At 47.5% G+C, this 14,250-nt stretch overlaps 5 protein-coding genes across 8 annotated transcripts; 2 read left to right on the top strand and 3 right to left on the bottom strand.

Moving 5' to 3' along the window:
• Positions 1-27: 27 nt before the first annotated feature.
• LOC108067749 (diphthine methyltransferase) lies at positions 28-1,485 on the top strand. The gene is made up of 2 exons (XM_017156936.3): positions 28-165; positions 233-1,485. Exon 2 carries the CDS (start codon positions 332-334, stop codon positions 1,400-1,402), a length of 1,071 nt encoding a protein of 356 aa, XP_017012425.2. The 5' UTR covers positions 28-165; positions 233-331; the 3' UTR covers positions 1,403-1,485.
• An 869-nt stretch (positions 1,486-2,354) lies between these two features.
• Pink1 (PTEN-induced putative kinase 1) lies at positions 2,355-6,084 on the bottom strand. Of its 3 annotated transcripts, none has more exons than XM_070218899.1 (5): positions 5,543-6,084; positions 5,276-5,490; positions 4,515-5,216; positions 2,719-3,696; positions 2,355-2,660 (listed from the first exon to the last, which is right to left on the bottom strand). In XM_070218899.1, exons 2-5 carry the CDS (start codon positions 5,441-5,443, stop codon positions 2,457-2,459), a joined length of 2,052 nt encoding a protein of 683 aa, XP_070075000.1. In that variant the 5' UTR covers positions 5,444-5,490; positions 5,543-6,084; the 3' UTR covers positions 2,355-2,456. The 3 variants fall into 3 exon arrangements, with proteins under 3 accessions (XP_070075000.1, XP_070074999.1, XP_070074998.1); XM_070218898.1 differs by having other exon boundaries at positions 5,276-5,476; XM_070218897.1 differs by having other exon boundaries at positions 5,276-5,482; positions 5,543-6,083.
• Positions 6,085-6,241: 157 nt separating this feature from the next.
• On the bottom strand, positions 6,242-8,885 carry Fum2 (Fumarase 2). The gene is made up of 4 exons (XM_017156799.3): positions 8,646-8,885; positions 8,377-8,580; positions 6,643-7,447; positions 6,242-6,577 (listed from the first exon to the last, which is right to left on the bottom strand). Exons 1-4 carry the CDS (start codon positions 8,883-8,885, stop codon positions 6,318-6,320), a joined length of 1,509 nt encoding a protein of 502 aa, XP_017012288.2. The 3' UTR covers positions 6,242-6,317.
• Fum1 (Fumarase 1) lies at positions 8,873-12,940 on the bottom strand. 2 transcript variants are annotated; one of them, XM_017156809.3, is made up of 5 exons: positions 12,749-12,940; positions 11,060-11,191; positions 10,178-10,378; positions 9,311-10,115; positions 8,873-9,238 (listed from the first exon to the last, which is right to left on the bottom strand). In XM_017156809.3, exons 1-5 carry the CDS (start codon positions 12,833-12,835, stop codon positions 8,976-8,978), a joined length of 1,488 nt encoding a protein of 495 aa, XP_017012298.2. In that variant the 5' UTR covers positions 12,836-12,940; the 3' UTR covers positions 8,873-8,975. The 2 variants fall into 2 exon arrangements, with proteins under 2 accessions (XP_017012298.2, XP_070075001.1); XM_070218900.1 differs by lacking the exon at positions 12,749-12,940 and adding an exon at positions 11,248-11,395.
• Positions 12,941-13,116: 176 nt separating this feature from the next.
• On the top strand, positions 13,117-14,111 carry ND-ASHI (NADH:ubiquinone oxidoreductase subunit ASHI). Its single transcript, XM_017156829.3, has 3 exons — positions 13,117-13,368; positions 13,484-13,713; positions 13,779-14,111. Exons 1-3 carry the CDS (start codon positions 13,284-13,286, stop codon positions 13,989-13,991), a joined length of 528 nt encoding a protein of 175 aa, XP_017012318.1. The 5' UTR covers positions 13,117-13,283; the 3' UTR covers positions 13,992-14,111.
• Positions 14,112-14,250: the final 139 nt, after the last annotated feature.

The raw sequence follows: 14,250 nt of genomic DNA, 5'->3' as shown, positions 1-14,250 counted from the left end.
TGCCTGGCGGCCCTCCGAAGAGCCCCCAAGTCCCCTAAGATAACGAAACACTGTGACGCCCCGAAAAAAGTCGAAGAAATATGCAGCTAACAACTACGGAGGAGGGACGAGATCAACTAAACCTAATCAAGAATATGTAGCGCGTAAACAGAGCACTAAGTAGTTGTATGTATTAACTATTAATTTTTTAAATTAGCAAAAAAAAGCGAAAATAACAAATAAATCTAATAAGAGAGATCAAAAGGCAACGGTCGATTGGCGGGGCGATGTATTTGTAAGCGGAGAAGAAGAAGCATCGATGGCCGATAATTATCGATAGCCGACTGCCAGCATGTTTACAACGCTCCACAGCGAGGACACGGAATACTCGGCGGATTCCGTGGAGTTCCTGCCGCAGGATGATCCGGAGGAGGAGGGCTACTTTGCCTGCGGCACCTACCAGCTGGTTCAGGAGGAGGGGGAGCATGAGCAGGAGGCGTCACCCAAGTGCCCACGCAAGGGCCGCGTTTACTTGTACCACTTCGCCGACTCGAATTCCCGCCTGCAGCGGCTGCAGTGCATCGAAACGGCGGCCATACTGGACATGAAGTGGTTGCCGGCCTGCAGGGATGATGGAGCTGCCCACCTGGCGACGGTCAACTCGCTGGGTCAGCTGGAAACCTATGAATTCCTACGGGACGAGCAGAAGCTGGAGAGGCGCACGTGCTTTTGCCTGGCGGAGGAGCAGGATCAGGAAGCCCCCTTGGCTCTGTCCCTGGACTGGCGGCGGGAGCAGGCGATCCAGCTGGCCGTCTCCGACTCCAAGGGTGGCCTGCATCTGCTCAAGTGCTCCCCGCAGGGTGAGATTATCCGGGAGCGCTCGTGGTCATCTGGACATGGCTTCGAGGCCTGGACCTGCGCCTTCGATCGCTGGTCGCCGCACCTCCTGTACAGCGGCGGCGACGACATGCTCCTGCTGGCCCACGACCTGCGCACGGAGCAGCGCGCCTGGAGCAACCGGACGCACATGGCCGGCGTCACCTGCCTGCTGAGTCATCCGCGGCACGAGCACCATTTGCTCACGGGCAGCTACGACGAGCAGCTGCGCCTGTTCGACACCCGGGCGATGAGGCGACCTCTGGCCGAATTGAACCTGGGCGGCGGCATCTGGCGGCTGAAGCCGCATCCCCTGGCCAGCGATCTCCTCCTGGCCGCCTGCATGTACACCAACTTCAGTGTGGTGCAGCTGGACGCCAGTGCGCCCGGCCTGAGCCTGCTGGGCGCCTACGAGGAGCACGCGAGCATCTGCTACGGCGCCGATTGGGCTCCGTTTCGGAGCAGGGACGACGGCTCCTTGACCATGGCCACCTGCTCCTTCTACGATCACAAGTTGTGCGTCAGTCGCGTGGAGATTGGCAAATAAGTTGGCATTTTTTTGTATTTAAATTGATTTAAGTGTAGTTTTATAGGGAATTGTTTTTTAAATACAAATTTTAAATAAATGTGAATGTTAATAACATTTAGACAAAACTTTCAATTTTACTTAATAGTTTACAAATAAATAATAAGGCATTTTTTTATGAGCTTGTTGAAAATAAATACCAATTGATTTATGATTGATTTGATTTATACAGAATGGTTTTTAAAACGGATTTGTTTAAATAAACCAACAAAAAATGTGAAAATAAAATTCGTAAATAAATGTTAATGTTAATAATATTTATTTACATAAAGCTAACTAAAACTTAAAACTATGAGCTAACTAAATTAAGAGCTCTAGCATATAAGATGTAATAATATAATATGAGAAAACTTTCTATTTTACTCAAATTTATTTACAAATAAATAATCTGGAAGTTTTTATTTTATTTTTTATGAGTTAAAAATAAAATCCAAAGATCTAATTAATTAATTTTAAATTTGTTTAAATTTCCCCATCCCTGGCAGGCAATCGATTACTGCAGCCCTGACCAATCGTTATCGCAATGCGCGTGCAGTAAACAAAACATTCGAATTTCGAATTTGAAAGGAATTTCAGTCATGGTAATTGTTAGTCAAGTTTGTTTAGCAAAGCCTTTCCATAAATCTCTCCTCCAATCCCCACCAGCATCCCCAGCTGAACCAGAGCCCCAAGGTCGAGATGGCTGCCGAAGATCGACTAGATCGCGCGCTCCAGAGCATCGCGGAGATGAGCCAAATTGTGGACATCCTGATGACCGACTTGAGGGAGAACCCCGACGAATCCCCCCAAGATGTGCACCTGGCCCTGAACGAGACCATCCTGCAGCTGCTCGGCGACTACGAGGACGCACTGGCCGAGGAGCAGATGCTCTGCCAGCAGCTGCAGCTGCAGCGCCTCCAGGATGAATAGTCAATTTCGATTTTTGATTTATAAATACATATGTAAAATATAGGTATCACACGCTTTTCCATTTGATTTTCTCAGGGTAACAGGTAGATAGATGGGCAGGCAGCGCCTACGCCACCACCGCATTCTGGATCCAGTTGAGGGCGCCGCGAATGCGACGCAGGCGGGCGCGCGCCAGGAAGCTGCAGATGAGCAGGTACTCCACGTAGGCGCGTCTGCCGGCGGCGGCGGCGGCTGCCCAGCTGCCCGCCGCCAGCTGCGGACGGCCCTCGCACATGATCTTGGTGGTCAGCGAGAGCAGCCACTGGAGGATCTGCAAAGGAGTTCGATAGGTAAGCTACAAGACAGGCTAGAAAACTGATTAAACCCACCTCCGAGCTGCCGGGCATGCCGCCCGCCTTGAGCCAATTGGAGGGGGCCCACAGGAAGAGCTGCACCACATTCGCCGCAATGTCCGGACTGACCCGCTTCGACGGGTTGGGATTGAGGATGTTGTGGACCAGCTGCTGCAGCAGCGGCGGACAGGCGTCGCCCATCGGCGGCAGCTGCTCCTGCCGGTAGTCGCTGTTCCGCAGCGACAGTGTCTGCTCGCCGACGCTCGCGTAGAAGGGATTGCGGCTGCCGAAGATCTCGTAGGCCAGCGCACCGCAGGCCCACAGGTCCGCCTTGCCGTAGTTGAGGACGGCAAAGGGACCGGGCAGCGTGTTGAAGATCTCCGGCGCCATCAGCGCCGCATTGCCGCCCTTGTCGACGTCCGGCGAGACGTAGGGCAGCCGCAGGCCGTGCACCTTGTCCGCCAGGCAGCAGCCAAAGTCCGAGAGCACCAGCACCGGCGAGGCATCGTCCTGCAGCTCGATCAGCACGTTGTCCGACTTGAGATCCCGATGGGCCACCCCGTGGCGGCTCAAATGGTTCACGCCCTCGAGCATTTGGGCCAGCAGCAGGATGCGGGTGCGCGTGTCCAGCTCCTGGCTGTCGAGCAGGCCGCGCAGACTGTGATCGTAGCGCTTCATCAGCAGATACAGCGACATGTTGCGGCCGTAGCCCTGCGGATTGATCCGCGGCGGCTGGGCCACCGGATACAGGAGATGGCCGTCGGGAAAGTTGCGCACCTCGTCGCAGAAGAAGCCGAACATGCAGACGATATTCGGATGCGGCGGCAGGGCGACCGTTTGGCGCTGCAGCAGGCGCTCCCACTCGCCGGAGGCCTCGTTCATGCCGCGCTGGCGGGCGGGTACTGTCTCCTTGTACATGGCGCGCAGGATGGACAAGGCGTTGCTCTGGATGTCGTAGTTGAACATCATCTTCAGGGCCAGTGGATAGTTGTTCGAACTGTTCCGCGGGGAATTCTGCAAGGCAAGGGGTTTGGGTTTAGTATTAAATTAATTTAATCATTTTTATATTTTTATACCCTTGCAGAGGGTGGTGAAGGAGACGTTTCCGCCCCATAAAGTATATATATTCTTGATCAGCATCACTAGCCGAGTCGATCTATCTGTCCGTCCGTTTCCACGCAAACTAGTCTCTCAGTTTCTAAGCTATTGCGATGAAACTTTCCCAAAAGTCTTCTTTCTATTGCAGGTAGTACATAAATCGGAACCGGCCGGATCGAACAACTATATCTTTTAGCTTCCATAGAAAGGAAACGTTAAAAAAATTCTAGCTTCGGTGTTTTTAGAAATAAAACCTTCTACTCTTAGAAATGTTATTTTTTAAATATTTCCAAATTTCGAATTAAATATTTAAAAAATCGGACGACTATATCATATAGCTGCCATAGAAACAATGGGAAAAAAAACGTAAAAAAAATTCTAGCTTGGGTTTTTTTTTAAATATTAGCTTTCACTCTTGGGAATAATTTTTTTTAAATGTTTATGAATTTCGAATAAAATGTAGAAAAAATCGGAACACCATATCATATAGCTGCCATAGGAACGGTCGGAAAATTAAATGCAAATTAATAGGAAAAAAATTATTGCTTTGCTGGTTTTTATATGCCTCTTTTTAAATATTTCCGAATTTCGATTTTAATTTGATCAAAATTGAACTGCCATAGGAACGATCGGAAAATGAATGAGAAATAATGGGAAATTGAACAATTTAGCGATTTGTAAATGAATAGAAATAATCTGCAAGGGTATATAATATATTCCTTTCTTGTTTTTACCTCATTTAAGGCACTGCTTCTGGGATCCTGCTGCTCCTGCTGCTGCTCCCTCTCCTGGGCGCCCACAAAGTCGCTGGCCGCCGAGGGCTGACTGTAGTGAAAGATGTTGTCCACAGAGCCGCCAAAGTTGTGCACGAAGCGCGACATGTTCTGCAGCGGCGACATCAACATCTCCTGGCCACTCCAGCTATTTGGAGCAACGGCTGGTGTCTCCACATCGGAGGGCTGGCTGCTTAAATCCGCATCCTTCTTAAATCCCGCCGCGTAGACGACGGCGGCACAGCCCTTGGCAATGGGCGGCCCGATTTCCAAATCATCGATGCTGAACCTGCTGTCCAGCGTCTCGGAGATGTCGTCCTGGTTCCAGGCCCGCTGCAATCGGCCGGCGGCCTCGCGAATCTCCCAGCACACGCCCTCCAGTTCGTCCTCCTTGCTGAGGACACCGCCGCCGGAGGCCAAACTCACGCCTATCAGGGCGAAAAAGGGAGCCGAGTCGCCGAAGAAGAGGCGTCGCGTGGCCCGCTGGCGCAGATCCTCCGAGTAGGCGGTGGTCACCCGGCTGAGGATGTTGTCGATGAACAGTTTGCGGGCATGCTGGCCCACGCGGAAGAGGCCGCTGGAGGGGCTCCTCCCGCCCAACGGAGATCCTGCACTAGGAGGCACTACATTGACCACCGATTTGGCCGCCTGCTGGGGCGTCGTCTGCAGGAGATTAGTATGTAAGATTATCAGTAATACCAAGGAGGATTCCTGATACTCACCCGCGGCACATGGGCGGCGGAGGCGGAGGGTAGGGGAAAGCCGCGCTTGCTTCTCGTCTTCAATTGATTCTGGTCCAAAATGTTGGCGTGTATATCACGTTTACAGTAGCTGCGCAAAATGTAGCGACCATGTTTGATCAGTCGCACGGTCAGCAGTCTCACAGACATCTTTCGGCCCACAAAGAGCTCGGCTACCAGTGCCTGTAACTGAAGGACTGATTAAAAACGCCCATTGTTATTATTTTGGGTTTAAAAATATTAAATTACGTTATTTTTTTAGGTTCCTTGCTGCTGCTGCTTCTTCTTCCTCGCCAACGTTGCTCATGTGCGTGAGATCGATAGTGCGGTTCGATAGCCGAACAGCTGGTGCGCCGATTCGATTGTTTTGTTTTTGCGTCGTAAATATATTTTATATTTTGTTTGTGGGTGGTGGTGCTGCAAGTGGGTGGCTTGCAGGGGGAGGGTGTGGGCAGGGTGCAACTACAAGGCAAAATCCGCAAATCGAAATGGTGGTTTTCCTCTGACTCAAAAGTTATGTCGCCTTCTCGATTCCTTGCGGGCTGGTCTAGATTTTGCTCTTTTTTTTCAACTGGACGGAACGGATAATTTACGAAGAAGCCAACTTGCCTGGCTGCCTTATTTTTATTATCTCCGCCTACTGCTTCGTTTCGTTTCGATTTTGTCGTTAGATAATCGCTGCCAGCTCGAATATTTTTGGACCACTGAAAAAGGCCACCGAAGCTAACACTTGTCTATCTTTTTTTTAGGCTTATATTCCGCTGTAATAAAGCAGCTAATTACGCTGGAATTTACGATAAAAACAAAGAAATGACCAAAAACAGAGAGGCGCCAGTGTGACCGTTACGATTTACGATATATCGCGGTTTGAAAATCGATAACGCTGACACAAACCGGAAGAGCGGTTAGCTGGGACTCGAACCATTTTTAATTTTGAAAACCAAACCGTTACATCTTTTTAAGCACTATACATGAGGAATTTATTCATTTTAACTGATAACGTTGATTGCAACTACACATAGGATCACTTGGGCCCCAGCATCTCCTTGGGATTGACCCACTCCTTGAACTGCTCCTCGGTGATGCCCGTTTTCAGGGCCTCCTCCTTCAAGGTCGTCTTATTCTTGTGGGCCGTCTTAGCGATCTGGGCGGCCTTGTCGTAGCCGATGTGCGGATTCAGGGCGGTGACCAGCATCAGGGAGTCGTTCATGATCTTGTCGATCGTCTCCTTGTTGGCCTGCAGTCCCTCCACGCAGTTCTTGCTAAAGGTCATGCTGCCATCGGCTAAAAGGAAGATATTTATTAGGATTAAGAGGGAATTATGTAGATATATATAGAGATATATCCACCCAACAGCCTGATGGAGCGAAGAACATTCGATATTATCAGCGGCTTGAAGACATTCAGCTCGAAGTGCCCGTTGGAGCCACCGATGGTCACGGCCACCTGGTTGCCCATCACCTGGGCACACAGCATGGTCAGCGACTCGCACTGCGTGGGATTCACCTTGCCGGGCATGATGGAGCTGCCCGGTTCGTTCTCCGGCAGCATCAGCTCACCCAGTCCGCAACGCGGACCCGATCCCAGCAGTCGGATATCGTTGGCGATCTTCATCAGGCTCACGGCGATGGTGTTCAGCACTCCGTGCACCTCCACCATGCAATCCCGGGCGGCCAGAGCCTCGAACTTATTCGGGGCCGTCACGAAGGGCAGGCAGGTGAGCTCGGCAATCCGCTTGGCCACCTTCTCGGCGAATCCCTTGTGGGTATTCAGGCCCGTTCCCACGGCAGTTCCACCCAAGGCCAACTCGTAGACCCGCGGCAAACAGCCCTTAATCCTGTCCAGGCCATAGGTCAACTGCTGCGTGTAGCCACTGAACTCCTGGCCCAAAGTCAGAGGCACTGCGTCCATCAGATGGGTGCGTCCGATCTTGATGATGTCCCTGAACTCGTCCGACTTCGATTTGAGCGCATCCCGCAGGTGGGTCACCGCCGGAACCAGCCGCTCGTTCAGCTCCATGCCCACCGAGATGTGGATGGCCGTGGGAAAGGTGTCGTTGGAGCTCTGCGACTTGTTCACGTGGTCGTTCGGATGCACCGGCTTCTTGCTGCCCAGTTCGCCACCCATCATCTTGATGGCCGCATTGCTGATTACCTGAGAGATCAGGTATTTAAAGAATTATTATTTAACAAAACCTAATAAATTGAGTTTATTTTAAAGCTCCTAGAAATATACGTATTATATATTAAATCCAAATTTGCTGACAGCAAACAATGTCGGATGATTTAAAAAAAGGAAATTTCCCTAAATTTTTTAATTTTTTGATATCACAATTTCTTGCAAAAAGTTGACAAAAATTTTAATTTCTAGGCTTAAATGCCAATCGATTGGAAATTAAATAACGAATTCAGAAAGGTATGACAATACATGTTCGGATCAATATTTCCCTTGCTATGGTCAAAAAACTAATTATTTTTATGTGAAAAATTTTGATCTACGTTTTTGGTAAAAAAAAAGTTTTTTCTTTTAGTTTTTTTGCTGTAACTTGGCCAAAAATGGTCCTACAGCAAAAATACATACTGTTTTAAACAGATAATAATATAATAAATAAATCCATAACACTGTCCGGCTGCTCTTGAAAAAATAAAATTTTTGCAAATTTTCAATTTTTTTATAAGGGGGTACATCATGATTCTTTCCAAAAAATTAAATAAAAAATAAAATTTTTAGGTTTAAATGCCAATCGATTGGAAATTTAATTAAGAGTTCAGAAAGGTATGACAATCCATATTCGGATCAATATTTCCCTTGCTATGGTCAAAAAACTAATTATTTTTCTGTGAAAAATTGGGATCTAGGTTTTTGGTAAAAAAAGGAATTTTTCCTTTTTGTTATTTTGCTGTAACTTGGCCGAAAATGGTCCTACAGCAAAAATACATACTGCTTTGAACAGATAACAAGATCATAAATAAATCTATGAATAAATCCGACCACTATTAGACCAAAGATTGGAGTATTTTAGGCGTAAAATAGAGATAATCCCAAATACTTAGCCCGAAGATATCTTTTAGATTCCCGTTCACCTCGTTGGTGTTCATATTGGACTGGGTGCCGGAGCCGGTCTGCCAGATGACCAGCGGGAAGTGGCCCTGCTTGTACAGCTTGCCGGAGATGACATCGTCGCAGGCGCAGGAGACGGCGTCCGAGATCTTGCTGTCCAGCCCGTAGTCCTTGTTGACCTCGGCACAGGCCTTCTTCAGTATGCCCATCGCCTGGATGACCGGCATCTGGGTGAGAGTTTAGATTTAGGAGTGCCAGCCCTAATTCCCCAGTTGCCAATTCCCATTCCTACCGGCATGCGCTCGGCTATATCGCCGATGGGAAAGTTCAGCTTGGATCGCATCGTTTGCGCGCCATAAAGCTTGTCGGCGGGCACCTTGAGCTCCCCAAAGGTGTCCTTCTCCGTGCGGAACTTCTCCTTCTCCTTGCCCTTGCCCTTGCCACCACTACTCACTTCCTTGGCCCGCAGGCCACCGCAGGCCACCCAGAGATGGCGCCTAACCAGGCCTAATCCCTGGATTTGCTTCAGCATTTTCGGTTATTATTGATTGATCTCTGATCTCTTGACAAACGAACGAACTTAAGCCCGACAGGCTAGATGAAATGGTTGACAGATGGCCTACTACTTGGGTCCCAGCATCTGCTCGGGCCGCACCCAGTCGTTGAACTGCTCCTCGGTGAGGTAGCCCAGGTTGATGGCCTCCTCCTTGAGCGTCGTTCCGTTCTTGTGCGCCGTCTTGGCGATCTTGGCCGCCTTGTCGTAGCCAATGTGCGGATTCAAGGCCGTCACCAGCATCAGGGATTCGTTCATGATCTTGGCAATGTTCTCGCGATTGGCCTGAATGCCGTTCACGCAGTTGGCAGTGAAGGTACGGCTGCCATCAGCTGGAAAATATAATAAAATATATAATATAATATACAACTGATACAGATAGACAGGCTAAAGCCCAAGCTTACACAACAGCCGAATGGAGCGCAGCACATTGGACACGATCAGCGGCTTGAAGACGTTCAGCTCGAAGTGCCCGTTGGAGCCGCCGATGGTCACCGCCACCTGGTTGCCCATCACCTGGGCGGAGAGCATGGTCAGCGACTCGCACTGCGTGGGATTCACCTTGCCGGGCATGATGGAGCTGCCCGGTTCGTTCTCCGGCAGCGACAGTTCGCCCAAACCGCAACGCGGACCGGAGCCCAGGAAGCGGATATCGTTGGCGATCTTCATCAGGCTCACGGCGATGGTGTTCAGCACTCCATGGACCTCCACCATGGCATCCCTGGCGGCCAGAGCCTCGAACTTATTCGGCGCCGTCACGAAGGGCAGGTTGGTGAGTTCGGCAATCTTGGCCGCGCACTTCTCAGCGAAGCCCTTGCGCGTATTCAGACCCGTTCCCACCGCAGTGCCGCCCAAGGCCAGCTCGTAGACCCTCGGCAGGCAGGCATCGATGCGCTCCTGGGCGTAGGCCAGCTGCTGGGCATAGCCGCTGAACTCCTGGCCCAAAGTCAGGGGCACCGCGTCCATCGTGTGCGTGCGCCCGATCTTGATGATGTCCTTGAACTCCTCCGACTTGGCGCGCAGCGCATCGTGCAGCGTCTTGATCGCCGGCTTGAGGTTGTTGTTCAGCTGCAGGGCCACCGAAATGTGGATGGCCGTGGGGAAGGTGTCGTTGGAGCTCTGCGACTTGTTCACATGGTCGTTGGGATGCACGGGCGTCTTGGAGCCCAGCTTGCCGCCCAGCAGCTCGATGGCGCGATTGCTGATTACCTGGTTGGGTAAAGAGATGGGTTTTAGAAAGAAGTTACTATTTAAGAGCTATACAAACATACCTCGTTCACATTCATGTTGCTCTGGGTGCCGGAACCCGTCTGCCAGATGACCAGCGGGAAGTGGTCGGCGTACAGCTTGCCGGAGATCACATCGTCCGCTGCCTTCGAGATCGCCTCGCTCACTTTGCTGTCCAGTCCGAACTCCTTGTTCACCTCGGCGGCGGCCTTCTTCAGGATGCCCATCGCCTGGACGACGGGTTTCTGGAATTTCAAGTGGTTTTATTATTATCTCACAGCATATTTCTTTCTCTCAAGCTCTTTTTAAACTATTTCACATAAATTACAATGAATTGCAGCTTTTTTAAGCCTTGAAATTAAATTCAATTAATATCTTAAAGCATATTTCTTAATATAATTAAATTAAATATTTCGCCTATATTTTTTTCCTTTTTAAGCTCTCAAGCTCTTTTTAAACAATTTTACATAAATTACAAGGAATTGCAGCTATTTTTAAACCTTGAATAAACATATTAAATAAGAATGCAGTAAAGTGTTTTTTTCTTTTGTAAGCAAAGCCAAGTTTCAACATTATTATACTTTGTAATTAGCTTAACCTCGCTACTTTTGCAGCCTTGAATATTTAATAGAAGTTAAAGAAGTAACTATCAGTCGAAAGTTTATTTTTAAATATAAGTAAAAAAGATATGTGGTCATTGAAAATGCAATTAAAATGATTGATACTTGTGTTTTTCCATTTGGAATCTTAAAAAAAAAAGGCAAGCAATGAATTGGAGATTCTAGTAAGTAATGATAGAACCCATTTGTTTTGCAAATCTTCCATCATGTTAGATAAACAACTTTTAATTGTCACAACGACGTGAGTTAATTACTTTTTGAGAGTTACGATGGGGATTATATTTTAAGGGGAATGGGAATACTTACGGGCATCCGTTCGGTGGCTCCGCCGATGGGGAAATTGATCTGGGATCGCATCGTCTGGGCGCCATAGTATTTATCCGCCGGAACCTTCAGTTCACCAAAGGTGTCGCTCTCCACGCGAAATTCCTGGGAGGCCTGTTGGGGAAAATTACCAGATTAAAAGAGGGGCCTATAACGAATGTGTATATGACCATTTTAGGTGAGATAGATGGCAGATAATCAGAACGGAGCAATCGCAATTGAGAACCCGAAATCAGAGGACTCGACACTCGACGACGGCTGCTGCTCAAAGTTAACTGAGGCGATAAGACCGGGCGCCGACTCTACCCTATAGAAAATCCAACTGAAACCCGAGTGTGAGATTCTTGAAAGAGCGCTCTCAACGAAAAGTATAGGGAATTGTGGCGGTGGAGGTGTAAAAAGAGGGGGAAGACTGAATACGGAATTCGGAATTCTGAAGACCCTACTTGGCATGGGGTGCTTTGCTAATCAGCTGCGCTTTGGCACACAACAAACAGCACAGAGCACATAAATAGTAATGGAAACTTAAAATTAACCAAGGAGATTTCAAAGAAAAGATAACTTTCTGGTAGGCATAGAATTTCTATTAAAAAACTAAATAATAATAATAAAATATGAAAAATCTGACAGAACTTGGAAACTTTTAGAATTCTAAATAATAAAAAAAATTCTCTTAATTAAGCTGTATGCAAATTCCATATTTCTAGACATTTCTACAATCTGAAATTATGGTACCAAGTTTATTGATAGCTTTTTTAAATTATTGATATTATTGATTATTGACAAAAATTTAAAAAAATATTAAAAATGTTACAGAACTTGGAAACTTTTAGGATTCTAAATAATAAAATAAAAATTCCCTCAATTAAGCAGTATGCAAATCCCATATTTCCAGATACTTCTACAAATCTGGAATTTGGGTACCAAGTTTATAAAAAGCTTTTTTGAATTTTTGAATATAATTTAATAGTTTGAAATCTTTTTCTTTTCGATGCTATAACTTTGACCACCAGTGTGATATTCCTTGGGTTTATGGGTGTTATTTATGACCGACTATCCCTACTATCTGGTTCTACCATATAGTTAGTTATCTGAATTATCAAAAGTACCAGGGGAGTGTATTACAGTGGTCGTCAAATGGATATAACCAAGCCTACGAATATATGAAAATTAACCGGTTTTAATTGAATTGCCGAAAACAAGAATTTGCTGAGCAGCACAATTTCTTGAATTACAACTCGTTTCGTGGGTTTTTTTATCGCGGTGTGAGTTTGTTTTGGTTTTGTTTTTCTATCATGTGATTTGAGTGCGAGTTAAAGAAGTAAAAAAAAGAAACGTGCGAAAAATTGAGCGGAAAAATCAATGAAGCCGCTTCCAATTGGAGTTTGTCCACAAGTGGTCGAAGTTGTGTGGAATCGGTAATCCAGTATTCCAGTGGCTGGAAGGCGGTCACTTCCACTTTCCATTGTATAACGACGATTACGAAACGCCGGTTTTCGGTTTTTATGCATTTTCCTTTGCACTTCTTTACGACTCTTGTTATGTTTACAAATAAATGCATTTTTTGCACTTTTTAGGCGGTTTACGAGCGAAACAAGAGTTACATAAGGCCCATTTTATCTGGCATATCCAAGGGAAATATATATCCAATATATACTTTCGATTCCTTACCAGACGCAAACTTCCGATGGCAGCCCATGGTTTCGTTATCTGCTGAACGCCGCGAAGGCTGGAACGCTGCAATAACGGTAGCACCATCTTTATGCTTATTTCTTAGTCGGATCGGTAGTTAATAAATAAATTAAGTTTGCCAAGTGATCTTTCGCGGACGAGCCCACCACAACAACAACAAAAAACAACAACAAAACTTCGAGGCGCGGGTGCAGAATGCGAGTATCGATAGGTGGCATCGATAGTTGGTAAAGTTCCATTTTATGAAAACTAGTTATAAAAAAATAAAGCAGCATTCTAAATGATTTCAATCAAATTCACATGTATTTTGGTGTAAAATACCTGAGAACACTAAGCTTTTACTGTATTCTAAATTTCTAAACTTTTCTGCACGCGCTATAACTATCGCTCGCCAACTATCGATAGCTCACGCTGGCCAAGCACGATTGTTGCGCATCGGCAGGCAAACAGCTGTTTCTGCTGAAATCGGAATCGGAAATAAATTTGTAACTTTTTATTTTGAAGCGAGCCAGCAATGTCGGCGTTTGTGAAAACCGTGGCCCTGGCCCAAAAGCTGTGCGCCGCCAATCCCGCCGTGGCTCGCCAGGCGGTCAGGAGCAGTAAGTGGCAGTGGGGGGAGAGCCAGGAGACCAGCAATCCGGTGCTCCCCTGTTTTGTTTACGTAACTCTTGTATGCGGACTAAAACCAGCTAATAACCCGATTTTCTCCTTCAGTGGCTGGCTGGAACAAGGACTACAAGCCGGCGCCCTATCCGCAGACGGAGAAGGAGCGCCTGGCGGCGGCCAAGAAGTACTACCTCCTGCCGGAGGAGTACAAACCCTACGCGGACGACGGCCTGGGCTACGGCGACTATCCGCAGGTGGGCGGCGGCCTGGGCGTGGAGGCCAAGGACAACTACTATCCCTGGGACTATCCGGAGCACAAGCGCAACCAGCACGAGCCGGTAAAGGGGATCTACTGGTTTCTAGATCCATAGATACCTACTAAATTCGAATTCCCCCTTCGTAGATCTCTGCCAATCACGATCTGTACAGCGAGGATCGCTACTCGCAGGCGGAACAGCCGCGCTACAAGAACTCTTACTACTTCGTCTGCTTCCTGGGCGTCATGTCCGGCTGCCTGGCCCTCTACTACTGGCTGGAGGACAAGAAGATGTACCGCCCGGTGGCCGCCAAGCAATATCCGGGCGACGGAAGGAAGCACTACACGTTCGAGAAGTAGGATGGCCTCGTTTTTAGTTCATAGGCCATCTATCAACGCATCTGTACAATTAAATTGAAAAGAAAATATGGATAACTAGCCAATGGTCCCGAAAAATAAAGGAAACAACTTGAAAAACAAGGATTGTTTGGAGTAAAAGTAACAAGAAACCCAACTAAACTTGAGATGAACGTTTATTTAGGCGAAAACATGAATGATTTGGCTCTTAACTTACAGCTAAATAGAAAAACATGGATTTTTTGCAGCCTAACATTTAAAA

Source organism: Drosophila takahashii, chromosome X (assembly GCF_030179915.1).
Source record: "Drosophila takahashii strain IR98-3 E-12201 chromosome X, DtakHiC1v2, whole genome shotgun sequence".
NCBI lineage: Eukaryota > Metazoa > Arthropoda > Insecta > Diptera > Drosophilidae > Drosophila > Drosophila takahashii.
Note: the sequence above shows the minus strand (reverse complement) of the source record. Positions and strands in the feature narration are given on the sequence as shown.